Source organism: Bos taurus, chromosome 3 (assembly GCF_002263795.3).
Source record: "Bos taurus isolate L1 Dominette 01449 registration number 42190680 breed Hereford chromosome 3, ARS-UCD2.0, whole genome shotgun sequence".
In the NCBI taxonomy this organism is placed as follows: Eukaryota; Metazoa; Chordata; class Mammalia; order Artiodactyla; family Bovidae; genus Bos; species Bos taurus.
The window spans coordinates 106,309,914-106,323,225 of NC_037330.1; the positions used below are offsets into that span (position 1 = coordinate 106,309,914).

General features: G+C 57.8%; 2 protein-coding genes across 2 annotated transcripts in view; both read left to right on the forward strand.

The window, feature by feature from the left end:
* The window catches only part of BMP8B (bone morphogenetic protein 8b), a 34,926-nt gene that overhangs the window by 15,384 nt on the left and 6,230 nt on the right, over positions 1-13,312 (forward strand). The window contains exons 2-6 of the mRNA XM_024990223.2: positions 300-489; positions 920-1,068; positions 8,891-9,091; positions 9,794-9,873; positions 10,356-10,466. Of these exons, the coding sequence (XP_024845991.1) occupies positions 300-489; positions 920-1,068; positions 8,891-9,091; positions 9,794-9,873; positions 10,356-10,466 (731 nt within the window). The remainder of the gene's footprint in view (positions 1-299; positions 490-919; positions 1,069-8,890; positions 9,092-9,793; positions 9,874-10,355; positions 10,467-13,312) is intronic.
* On the forward strand, positions 3,020-4,801 carry OXCT2 (3-oxoacid CoA-transferase 2). The gene is given in 1 exon segment (NM_001098153.1): positions 3,020-4,801. A coding segment is annotated over 1 exon segment (1,554 nt). The 5' UTR covers positions 3,020-3,046; the 3' UTR covers positions 4,601-4,801.

Sequence of the window (13,312 nt, forward strand, 5' to 3'; positions counted from 1 at the left end):
AAGGGACCTGTCCTGTACCCCATCTGTGGGTCCAGTAGGATGCTGAGTGGGGCAGGCTGGGTTTGGGGCCCAGGGGCCAGACGTGGACGCTGCCCTGCGGCACTGCCACGTGCCGAGTGCTGAGCCAGGCATCTCACCACACAGCTCTCGGAGCCCTCTGAGCACCCAGGAGACAGAGCTGAGACAAGCCTGTTCTCGAGGAGGGAGTCAGTCCCGCCCAGACTGCCCAGGCCCCTGGCTCCCTCCCTGGAGCCCGAGCCCGAACCTCGAGTGACCGCCAGCCCCGCTCTGTCTTGCAGTGGAGCGCGATCCCGCCCTGGGCCACCAGGAGCCCCACTGGAAGGAGTTCCACTTTGACCTGACTCAGATCCCGGCCGGGGAGGCCGTCACAGCCGCGGAGTTCCGGATTTACAAGCTGCCCAGCACCCACCCGCTCAACCAGACGCTCCACATCAGCATGTTCGAGGTGGTCCCGGAGCAGTCCAACAGGTGCCTGCCCCACACCCCCACACACATCTGCTCAAATCTCTGTCGGAGTGTCTGGTCCAGCCAGCCCTGGGGTGCATTTCCCAGAAGACAGAAGGGGAGCTTCCTGGGCAGCCCACCCTCAGAGAAGAAAGTTTGGCCCAAGGCCTCGTCTCACCACCGGGACAGGCCAGCATCAGTCCTGGGTTCAAGTCCCCACCTTGCTGTCTTGGCTGTGGGACCATGGATGGGTCACTGAGCTCCTGAGCCTCAGTTTCCCCATCTGTACACAGGCTCTGTAACATCTTTGTAGAGTAGACAGTGAGATAAGGTCTGGAAGGCACCCAGGCCAGAGCCAGGCGGGTAGATGCCCCACTAACGGTCCCCCGGTGGGCACTGGAAACACAAAGGCAGCTGTGCCGGCCCTCGGTTAATTGTTCTTTCGTGTCCACAGGGAGTCTGACTTGTTCTTTTTGGATCTTCAGACGCTCCGATCTGGGGACGAGGGCTGGCTGGTGTTGGACGTGACAGCAGCCAGTGACCGCTGGCTCTTGAGCCGTAACAAGGACCTGGGACTCCGCCTCTATGTGGAAACAGATGATGGTAAGACAGGGCTCAGCATCGAACCTTCCCCTGGGGGCTCCTCCAAGGAAGCTGCTGGCAGCAGACACAGCTGGAGCCCCCTCATTTGGCCCCGGAGGGCTGGCCTTTCTCAGTGGAGGGGACTCAGCAGGTAGAGGACGAGGGTTCCTCAGTGCGGGACAACACTAGGGCAGGTTGCTTGCCTTTCCAGGCCTCAGTTTACTCACCTGTAAAATGAGGATTCATGCCTTCATTCATTCATTCAGCAGGTGTTTGGGGGAGAGCCTCTTTTATCCCGGCAGTGGGACTAGAAACCCTGCAGGTGGGCCCACGTTGGTGTGTCTGAGGTGCGGCAAGGGGCCGCCGTGGCTGGAGCACAGAGGGCCAGGGAGCGACTGTGAGGAGGTTGATAGAAGTGGTCAAAATATAAAGTATGAAATCAGTATTATTTTATTTAAGAGCAATGGAGGCTGGCAGGATCTGATTCAGCTTTTTATAAAACAATCCTCCGAGACACTCCCCTGCATGGGGGTGTAGCCTCTCCCCCTCCTTCAGTGTGGGCTACACTTAGTGACCTGCTTCCAAGGTGTGCACAGGCTGAGGCAGTAAATTTAATTTATAGGGGAACCTCAGCAGCACCCCCTCAGCCAGGCGCTCGGGCTCCCATGAACACCTCATGTAGCTCCCAGACGAGATGAGAACCCTTTACCTCCGTGGTCTTTTTCCCTGAAACCCAGAACCCCAGGCTGACCATGAGAAAAACAGACACCTTGAAACTGAAGAACATGCCACAGAATACAAATACAAAGACAAAAACTGTCAAGGTCATCAAAACCCACAGGAAATCTGAGAAATTCACAGCCCATAGGCGCATAAGAAGTTGTGATGACTAAGTGCTATGTAGGACCCCGGGTGGGATCCTGGAAAAAGACACTAGAGAAACTAGTGAACTCGGGTCAGTCATGGTGTTTAGTAAATAATAAGACACCAATGCTGGTTCATTAGTTGTAACAAACATTGTTCAGTCACTAAGTCCTGTCTGACTCTTTGCAACCCCATGGACTGAAGCCCACCAATCTCCTCTGTCCTCCACTATCTCCAGAGTTTGCTCAAATTCTTGTCCATTGAGTGGGTAACAAATGTACTATAGTTGTTTAAATGCTAACACTTCCCAGGGGAAACCTGGTCTGGGTGTATAACTATCTCGGTGTATTTTCTATGAATCTCAACTATGGTTAAATGAAAAGTTCATCTGTCTTACTCATAAAATAAAGACCCCCTGATTTCAGTCAGGAGAGTAGACTCTGGGGGACGGAAGTGAAGTCAGAGAGGCCCCAGAGCCTCACAGGGTCGAGGTGGGAGCTGGGGTGGGGGAGCTTGTCCAGCGGCAGGGAACGGAGGCGGGTCCTTGGAGGAGGCGCTGGTGACAGGGCTGAGCCAGTGGCTCTTTTTAACAGGTTTGGTGTTGTTCTTGCCCGAGGTGGGGACAAACAGAGGAGCAGGTTTGATGCAGGAAAGCAAGAGGTCTTCCGCGGGGCTGTCGTTGAGGCCCGGCTTGACATCCGTGGAAATGTCGTTTCTGGACGGGGAGTGCTGGGGACACAGGTGTTGGAGCCCGTGCCCCAGAGGTGGAATTTTGGGGGGTGGGCTGCGACGGGAGTAGCGCGCTTGGGAGGAAGGGTGGCGATGGAGAGAGCAGGAGGCCGGCGCCCAGGCTTCCCGGGAGGGACGTCGCCTCGGGGTCTCCGAGTCAGGCCCGGGATCCCTCTGGTCCTCCAGATGATCCAGGCGGTCCCGCCTCCCGCCTTCGCGGCCCGGGAAGCTCGGCCCCTCGGGCCCTCGGAGCGCGGAGACGGAGCGGAGCGGCGGGAACCAGCCGGGCGGGCGCATCACGGCTGGGCGCCCCCTGCTCTGTGACGCGCGGGCGGGGACGCGCGGTTGCCTCCTGTCCCCGCCTGTCCCCGCTGGGCCCGGAGCCCGAGCCGGAGCGGAGCGGACGATGGCGGCCCTGCGGCTCCTGGCGTCGGTGCTCGGGCGCCGGGTCCCCGCCGGCCGCTCGGGGCGCGCGCTGGCGAAGGGTGGCGCGTGCGGCTTCGCCTGCAGCGCCCCCGCGCGCGTCAGGTTCTACACGGACCCGGTGAAGGCCGTGGGAGACATCACTGATGGCTCGAGGATCATGATCGGGGGCTTCGGGCTCTGCGGCATCCCGGAGAACCTGATAGGGGCGCTGCTGAAGACCCGCGTGAAGGACTTGACTGTGATCAGCAGCAACGTGGGGGTGGAGAGCTTCGGTCTCGGCCTTTTACTGGGGACCAAGCAGATCACCCGCATCATCTGCTCCTACCTGGGGGAGAACTCGCTCTGTGAGCACCAGTACCTGGCGGGTGAGCTGGAGCTAGAGATCACGCCCCAGGGCACCCTGGCCGAGCGCATCCGCGCAGGGGGCGCCGGTGTGCCCGCCTTCTACACCCCCACGGCCTACGGGACCTTGGTCCAGGAGGGAGGCGCACCCATCAGGTACTTACCAGACGGCCACATCGCCATCCTCAGCCAGCCCAGGGAGGTGAGGGAGTTCCATGGGCAGCACTACCTGCTGGAACACGCCATCTCCGCTGATTTTGCTTTGGTGAAAGGGTGGAAGGCCGACTGGGCAGGAAATGTCATCTTCAGGGCCAGCGCCAGGAACTTCAACGTGCCCATGTGCAAAGCCGCCAGAACCTCCGTGGTGGAGGTCGAAGAAATTGTGGACGTGGGGTCCTTTGCCCCAGAAGACATCCATGTTCCTAACATTTATGTAGATCGCATAATACAGGGGGAAAAATATGAGGAAAGAATTGAGCGTTTAACCGTCCGGAAAGAGGATGATGAAATTTGCACGTCTTCAGATAACATAAGGACACGGATCATCAAGCGGGCAGCTCTTGAATTTGAGGATGGCATGTATGCCAATCTGGGCATCGGCATCCCTCTCCTGGCCCCCAACTACATCAGCCCCAACATCACCGTGCACCTTCACAGTGAGAACGGGATCTTGGGCTTGGGTCCCTTTCCATTAAAAGAGGAGGTGGACGCGGACCTCATCAACGCGGGCAAGCAGACAGTCACCCTTCTTCCCGGGGGCTCTTTTTTCTCTAGCGATGAATCATTTGCCATGATTCGAGGGGGGCACATCAACCTGACCTTGCTGGGAGCCATGCAGGTTTCCAAATACGGTGACCTGGCTAACTGGATGATACCCGGCAAGAAGGTGACAGGCATGGGGGGTGCGATGGATCTGGTGTCCAGTTCCAAGACTCGAGTGGTAGTCACCATGGAGCACTGCAACAAGGCCAACGAACCCAAGATCGTGGAGAAGTGCACCATGCCACTGACTGGGAAGCGGTGCGTGGACCGAATCATCACCGAGAAGGCCGTGTTTGACGTGCACAAGAAGACAGGGCTGACCCTGATGGAGCTCTGGGACGGCCTAACAGTGGAGGACATCAAAAAGAGCACGGGGAGCCCCTTTGCCGTCTCCCCGAGCCTCAGACCCATGCAGCAGGTCAAAATGTAGCCCGAGAGTGAACCTCGGTCCCCAAGCGTGCGCTTCTGCCGTCACCTCCCAGGACTGCATTCCAAGGAAGCCACAGTCACATTTGTGCATTTCACCAGCATCTGGCCAGCTTTGTCCTGCCATCCCAGGCTGGCTGCCCCTGGATAGCCTAGGTTCTCTCAGGAGAGACGTGTCTTTAATTAAAAACCAGAGGAAAGCAAAGACTTTGACCTTGTATGTCCTGTGAATTCTGAGAAAGCTCTGCTCCCATCGCCCTCCTCACTGTCTGTGATATTTACATTAAATTCTATGTGGTTTGAGATGATCCCACAGAAGGGGTTTCACTGAAGTGCCTGTTGGCATGAATGAATCATGAACCATAGGGAAAGTGATGGGGGAGGAACAAATCCACCCAGAGTCTGCGTCTGGAGTTTCCTAGAACCATGAAAACATACACACGTAAATGTGAATTTGTGATCAGGAGAAATGCTGTCTTAAAGAATGACTTTCTTTTCCTTTGGCCCCTTTGACTTTCCTTTTGGACCTTTCGTTTTGTCCCTAAGATTTGTTTTCATTGTAGCCTCACCTTCTCTTCCCACTATTTTTCTCCTTCTTGTAGCTAAGCATTTGTCTCTCGAAGGGAAGCAAGAACGTCTAGGCAGCCAGTAAACTGGTCATAGGGGCAACTGAAGGGGGAGAGACTGTGAGTGCCGATATTCTGCAGGGAGGGCTCCTCTGAATAAACAGTCCAGCTGTGTGCTTCCAAAGGCTTTGGCTTAGGATGGGAGGGATCTAGAAACCTGACAGATGGACTTCAGTGGGTTTTCTCATCTCAGATCGTCCAAATCAGACACTGGACCCTTCCGCTCTGTCACAGAGCCTAAACTGGCCTTTTGTTCATACTCCCTTGAAACTCAAGAGAGGCAGAGAGGTACTTCATCCCGAATCCACAGTCTCACAAGCTAAACAGAAAAAAATGTGTGTGTGTGTGTGTGTGTGTGTGTGTGTGTAGGGTTCAAACTCAGGCCTGCCATGGAACTCAGGCTTTCTCAGTGTGGCCCTAGGGCTGCACAGGAGCTCGTGGGTAAGAACACGAAGCTCCAGCTGGTCAAGGAAGGCCTTTCGGAGAGGCTTCCCCGGATCCTCACCCTGGTGGGAGGCCCAGATCCTGCAGTGGAGACGTTGCACTTGAAGGGACAGCCACGGGGTGTCAGGGGACCGTCAGCAGGTGGGCAGGGGATGGGCGTCACTGGGAGGACGGTGCAGCACCTTCCGGGGCTTCTGGAGACGAGGACCTGACTGCCCTGGCTGTCGGGAGAAGTCTTCCAGCAGCAGCCAGGACAGGCAGAGGTTTCCAGAAGCAGAGCAGTGAGAGGGCTGTTCAGCAGTAGGAAGAAGGAAAAGCGCTGAGTTCCTAGTTCTGGTGAAGGAACAACCCGTTGGGACAAAGGCGCCAGGTCACAGCTGGCTTCCCTCCCAGGGCCCCCAGGTGCCCGGACTGCCCTTCAACATGGCACAAGGGTGCCATCCATGGCAGCAGGCTGAGGAGGGCAGGGGCTTCAGGGAGGCTCAGGTGGCACCCAGGGCAGAAAGAGGCCTTGGGGAGGGATGGGAGCGACCTTGGCCTGGCCCAGGGGCAGGGGGATGAGTGCCCGGGGATGGGACGGGCAGGGGAGCTACCATGACACCCAGGCCCTGATGGGGGGGACTCAAACATGGGGGAGGCTGGACATGTCAGGGTTCCGCCTGGCCCAGAAGAGCAGCATCTTCATCCAGGTCTGCAGTGGGGGAGGGAAGGCCACAGTGTGGCCCCCATCTCTAGGCATAGCCACACATCCTCGTCCCCTGCATAGGGACAGCGTGCCTGCCGGCACTCTCACAGCTCAGGTCTAGAGCGGGGACTCTGGGCCCCAGAGTCTCCTGGAGTTCCTGCTCTGCTTTCTCGAAAGGGTCCTGCCAAAGCCAGGCAGCCTGGGCGCCACCACCTGGACAGTCCAGGCCTGCCCTGTGACCCCCCCTCTCTGTGCCCAGGAGACCCCAATACCAGACAGTTGCACAGAGAGAAGCCTACAGTGGGCCCAGCCTTGGGTCATCCAAGGTCTCCCTGGCCCATCTATGGACAGGGCTCTCCAGGAACTCACAGGACAGGGGGCTGCACACACAGGCCCGGAGGGTGACTGGGCCGAGGTTGCCTCAGGTGTCCACTGGGGTGCTCCACTCCAGTGCCACGTAGCCGAGAGCTGTCCACCTGCCCACATCGCTCCATAGGCACCTCCTGGTGCCCTCAGGGCCTTTCCCTCTGGGGAGGGGCTGCTGTGTGTCTTGTGACTTCGCTTCTTCACAGGCCGGCTCTTCCTGTCACTCTCTCTTGTCGTGACCCAAACTCCCCGAATGGCTTCTCCCTGGGCCCCTTCAGTGTCAGCTCCTTTCTCAGCAGAGTCATCTCTGCTGAGCCCTCTGATGGGCCCACTGCGTGTTGTGGCAGGTGATGTCATAGGTCAAAGGTTAGTCTCTGGTCAGTTGGTTGTTGTCAACTCTGGCCCCTGGACTTGGGCGTGAAGCACAGCCGTGTAAGGGCTGACCTTTGAGGCGAACTGTGTGTGGGGCAGGCAATGTCCTTGCCACGTCGTGTGCAGTGGAGATCATGAGACCGACCCGCTAATGTGTACATTTGCTTCATATCAACATGCCTGTGTGTGTTTGTGTGTACACACACATTTATGTGCACGTGTGTACATGCCTGTGCATCAGTGTTGCAACACTGGGGTGAAATGTACGTGGAAATGGGATGCTCCACCTTGTGTTTTAAGAAATGTGACAGTGAGCTTGTAGTCACATCCCTGTGGTTTAGTCTGAGAAAATCCCATCAGGAAAGGAAATGACATTTTCCCTTTATGGAAAAGGAAAAGACAGTCTCATCTTTATGACGAGAGCCAGGAAATAAGCTAAATGTCTTAAGATGAACTAACATCTAAATATTCAGATCTACTCAAAGGAATTTTATCTATTTGAAATGTTCGTAGTTGAGACTTAAGAACCGGGAAAATGTTTAGGTGGAAAAATTTGGGGAAAAATATGGACTTCTTTGTTATGCGGAAAAATTTTTTTTAATTATTTTATTTTGGTCGTGTGGATCTCTGTGGCTGTGCATGGGCTTCCTCCGGTTGCGGCTAGCGCAGCTGCTCTTTGTTGTGGTGCCTGAGTGTCTAGCTGCGGTGGCTTCTCTTGTCTCAGAGCACAGGCTCTAGGCACATGGGCTTCAGCAGTTGCAGCTCTATGCTCACAATTTAACATGAAAAACGAAAGCCGAGAAAGAATGAAAATGGTGTATTGTAGTGCGGAAGGGGTTTTATATTTTTCCTAAGTTTCTTTACAGTTGTTTTTATATCACTTTGACAATTAAAAAACAAGAGGTCACTGGGAATACAAACAGGTACAGGAAGATAGTTTTATTGGTGGAGCTGACTTTTCCAGGGATAATCAGTGTGTTTTTCCTGCATCCTCAGGCTTTAAGCGGATGTGGGTAAAACTCCACTTTTACAAGCATCACTGCTTTGAGGCTAAAGCCCCAGTTGTGTCTCTGCCCTCAGGCTTTTCTCTTTCTTCCTTTTTAAACCACACACCTGGTGGCTAAGAACATAAGTGGACAAGAACTTGGGCTCTGGGATTAGATGCTTGTGTTTGAACCCGACTCTGGGACTTGGGGTAAATGTCTCTGCCTGCTGAGCCTGGGGTCTCCTTCGGAGGCTTCAGGGGACGTGAACACCCTGTTCTTGGGTGGTGTCAGCAGAGCAAGCACTGAGTCCGGGTCACCTCCCAGCCAGGAGCTGTAAATCCTACACTGACCCCCAGAAAGGATGGGGTGGGAGCTCGAGCCCCACGATGGAGTTGTGACCCTGCCTCTGACATCCCTGGCAGTGGGGCTCTGGGCCGTCACTGAGCAGCTCTGTTTCTGGGTGAAACAGAGCTTCACGGTCCAGGGTCACCGTGAAGACCGGCTGAGATTGTCACGTGAACGGACTGAAAGTTGTTCACCTGCGTGCCCTCAAACATCACTAATCCTCACCCTGTGCTGGCAAGGCCCCTCCCTCACCCCATAGAACTGCCTGCCCAGGCAGGAGGCAGGCTGAGGTGGGGAGGTTGAGGGGCTGGGGCTGGACTGGGGACTCGGGTCTTCAGAGGAGGAAACCCAGGCCCAGTGGGTCCCCCAAGGCCTCAGCCTCGAGCTCCTGGCCCGCCCAGAGAGGTCCCCGCTGTGTCCCTGCGCAGTGCCCACCCTCGAGTGACCCCTCTCTGCTCTCTCCATCTCAGGGCGCAGTGTGGATCCTGGCCTGGCCGGTCTGCTGGGGCGACAGGCTCCGCGCTCCAAACAGCCTTTCGTGGTCACCTTTTTCAGGGCGAGCCCCGGCCCGGGCCCCGCCCGAGCCCCTCGGGCAGTGAGGCCCCTGAAGAGGAGGCCGCCGAAAAGGACCAACGAGCTGCCGCCCCCGAACAAACTGCCGGGGATCTTCGGTGAGCCTGGGGATGGAGGCGGGGACTGAGCCTCTCTGGCCTCAGCGCGGTCAGGCCGACGGTCACCCTGCCGCCTTTCCTGACACCCTCTGCCCTGCCCCCTGCGGAGTGACCCCCCCACAGTCTCCGGGGCTCTGAGCATCCACCCTTGCTGCCCCTGCCACCCCAAAGTCCCTTCTCTGCCCTTGGGAATCAGCAGGCCTCGCCCTGGTCTCTGTCAGAACCAGGGGCCCTTGCAGGGTCCAGGTGTTTGTGTGAAGGTCACCCCACCAGGCTGAGCCCCGCAGGATCAAGGCCACCGGGGGCCCTTTCCTTCACGGGAGCCAGCCTTTGCTTGACCTTAATGGGAGCACATGTCCTGCGGAATGGGCATGGCAGGAGAGGTGGGGGAGGTCGGGGTGACTCCGGGGGGAAGGAGGTGGGACCGCTGGATGGCCGAGGGCCCCCGGGGCTTTTACTGGATTATCAGGACCCCACAGGCTGAAAGTCAGGGGAGGCTGGGCTGAGTGTGAGGTGACTGCCACCAGAGGGAGCCATCGAAAGTTCTTGAACTGGGTCATGGCACCAGCAGAGCTGCAGACATGGGCTTTATGAGACCAAATGGGTTAGTTTCCCAGCATTTATTATTCAACAAACGTGCGCCTCATGGCGTCCCCCACCCTGGGAACAGCAGCCCAGCAAAGCCCTTGCGTGTCCCCGCAGACGACGTCCACGGCTCCCACGGCCGGCAGGTGTGCCGTCGGCACGAGCTGTACGTGAGCTTCCAGGACCTGGGCTGGCTGGTGAGTTCCGACTCTCCTTTCCAAAATGACTGTCCCCACCTGTGTCCCAGGGGAGGTAGACCCACAGAGAACTTTGTCTTTATTTTCCTCTGTTTTCCAAGTTCTCTAAAGGGAGAAGGGAAAAGGGCTGTTTTGTAAAACCATGACTATGGAGACTGAGTCCTCAGCCATAAAATGTCCGAGCTGCAGCAGGGAAGCTGAGGCCAGGGTGGGCAGTGCCTCTGGCGGGGCTGTGACTGGGGGCAACGGGGGAGGACGCAGCTGCGCGCTGACAGCGTGTGGAGGGGACGGAGCTCGTGTCCAGCTCTGTTCACCGAGGGACTTCAGTGGATGTCTGACCTGGAGGGGGTGGCACTCTGCCCCGGGAGGTGTCCTGAGGCTGAGGGAGGGAGGGGGCAGCCCTGAGTTGTGCTGTGACAGGTGCTGGATGAAGGGCTGGGAGGGCACGTGGATGGGACTCACCTTCTCCCACTACCCCCCAGGACTGGGTCATCGCCCCCCAAGGCTACTCAGCCTATTACTGTGAAGGGGAGTGCTCCTTCCCGCTGGACTCCTGCATGAACGCCACCAACCACGCCATCCTGCAGTCCCTGGTCAGTACCTCGCCCTCCTGCCCGGACACCTGGGGGAGGGGTTCGCCCTGGGGAGGGGGCGTGCAGCCAGGAGGTGACGGTGGACTGCTGTGTTAGGGAGCCTTCTTCATGTGGAAACCCAGCCTGTACGTGCAGTGAAATCCCACGGCCGTACAGAGACGGGTCCCTGTGTGGCCACTCTGTATGGAGACCCTGCGTCCCACGAACCTGAACAGCGTGCAGCAGGCTCTTGCTGACTGGTGTGCACACATACACACGTGTGCACTCCACGTGCACACGGGGGACATTCACATCCATGGGGTGGGCCTGCCTGCTGGTGGTCAGAGGCACTGCACGTTCATGACCGGTGGGCATCCCACACGACTACCCGTGCCCCAGGTACACACATGTGCACCGCATTCACTGTCGAGTTTGGCCTCCTGGGGACACACACCCTGGGGGTCGGGCTGAGTTACACACGTGGAGGTTCTGTCCTCTCCCTGCACTAGAGTCGCGGGCTGCCCTGTGCCCTTCTGGCTTCGGCTTCCCCTCCCGGTCCTCTCCTGTTGTTTTTCTTCCGGGTCCCTCTTGCTCTTTGTCTTTCTACAGATCTTCTGATGCCCTGGTGTCTGGGGTAACTTTAAATGCTGGAAGTTTCTAGTAGGAACATGGTTGAGGCTGCTTATTGCTAAGTGTTTGCAGTGGCTTGTGTGTGTGTGTATGCTGAGGCTTATTTCTAGAACGTTGACCTGGGCACTCTAGTTAGAGGCTGTTCAAGGTGTTGCCAGAGTGAGAGTGAGTGAATTAAGAAAGCAGCCTGGACGCCTGGTAATGCCTCCTTTCCCAGTGGTCACGTGGGGTTTGCTCGACACCCCTTCCTCCAGGAGCCACCTTCCTTGCAGAATCTCAGGGGTGATGAGCAGTGTGTGGGCTTCTCTCTGCCCTGTGAGGGGGGCACAGGGTGATGACGGCGCTGCCCCTCCCAGGACTGGTCCCCTGGCTCTGCAGCGGCCCCACCCCTCAGCCTCTGAGCTGTCAGTCAGCAGGAGGGAGCGCCAGCTCTGTGCTCGGTGCTGTCAAGGCAGCGGCTGCCCTCTGGGGAGGCTGTCAGTGAACACGAGAAGAAAGGACAGCCAACACCATGGGTCCCCTGAGGAAGGGAAGACTGGGGTGAGCTGGGTGGGCTCAAGGACCCTGGCTTGGAGGGGAGGAGGATGAAGGGAGATGATGTTGGGGGGAGGCAGGGCCTCTCCCATAGGCTCGGCAGGTGGTAGATCTAATCCCAAGTAAACTGAGGGGCTGGAGTAGATTTCAGAGAAGCAGGGCCTGATCTGGGCACTCTCTGGAAGCATCTCTGGCAGCTGCAGGAGGACAGACCATGGGGTCGAGGGTGGAGGAAGCAGGGAGGAGTGAGGAGCTGCTGTGGTCCCGACAGGAGGACCAGGCACCTGGTGGGGTGAGATGTGGACAGTGGAGGCAGGAGGGCAGGAGCCCAGGCCTCCAGGTGAGGCCCTCCTCCAGGACGAGGAGGGGGCAGCGAAGGTGTTGGGTGGAAGAACGGATTGGAGGGAATCAGCAGTTCTGCTTCCATCCCCATGTGTGTGAGGCCCTGCAGGACCCTACGTGAGAAGTTGAGGGTTGGGGGTGCAAGTCTGGAGTCTCCGAGTCGTGAGTGCAGAAGAGATTTTCTGGGGAGACAGTGGAGGTGGGAGAGACCTGGGGAGGAAGAGGAGCCTGGGTGGGAGGGAGGGGGTGAGATGGTGGTTGGGGTGTCCTGGGGCCGAAGAGGAGGAAGTGGGTCCCTCCAGCCTCACCCCCCACATTCCCCACACAGCAGCTAGAGGGTCGCACTAAAGCACAAATGTGACCACCTCCTTCTGGGCCAGGAACCGCCCCCCCCCCCCCCCCCGTGGCATCTCTTATCCCTGGGGAGAAGTCTGAGCCTTTGGCCTGTGACCTGGGGCCCCTCACTGGCCTACCCACCTCCCAAGCATCCCCCAGCCCATGTCCCAGTGCCCTCGCCCCCCTCCTTTGACCAGGACCTCCTCATCTGCCCCGGGCCAGGCCAGCTCCTGCTCGCCCTGCTGCCTTGTCTCTGGGTCCTTCCCAGCCAGCGTCGGTCTCCAGCGCTCATGCTCCCAGAGCGAGGACACTGCTGTATGTTGTGCTGCTCTTGGGGGTCCTGGGTGTTTGCTGGAATGTTCCCCCGTCTCCCCTCCTCCCCTGCTGAGGATGAGAGCGGGGACCATGTCTGGGACCCTTTTGTATTCTTAACCTGGGTAGGGTTGGCACAAGGCATGTGAAATTACATTTGTGTCGGAAGAGAGGAAAATACCACTGTACCCATTTGGCAGAGAAGAAAACAGAGGCCATCAGATGCAGGACTATTTCCCAACGATGCACAGCCAATAAGTTACAGAGCCTCTGATTTGGTCTCCCACATGGCTCTAAAGTGAATTGAATGCAAAGGCAAATTAGGCTTCAGGTCAGTCTGTTTGGTGCAGATAGGGCAAAGACCGTCCTCTGTCGATCACGTGGTGAAGCCTGGTCCACGATGGACTTTCAGAACAGCTGCGCCCTTGTGGTGCTGACTCCTCTCTTGAGGGTCCCAACCCAGGAAAGGCCCTCCCAGGTTTCCAGCCACTTAGAGCCCCATAGGCGGCTGGCACAGGTGGGCAGTGTCGCCTGGTTTCTTTCATGTGGGCCTATGAAAGTGGAGCCCAGCCACCCCAGGTGGAGGCTGTGAAGTTGGGGAGCAGTGCTCCCACAGCCCAGTCTGGCCAGACATCCCCACAGAGGCCGCAGCTCCCCCTGCGGCCTCAGAGAGGCTCTGGGCCCCAAAGCAGCCTGGTGCCACGCTGATGGTC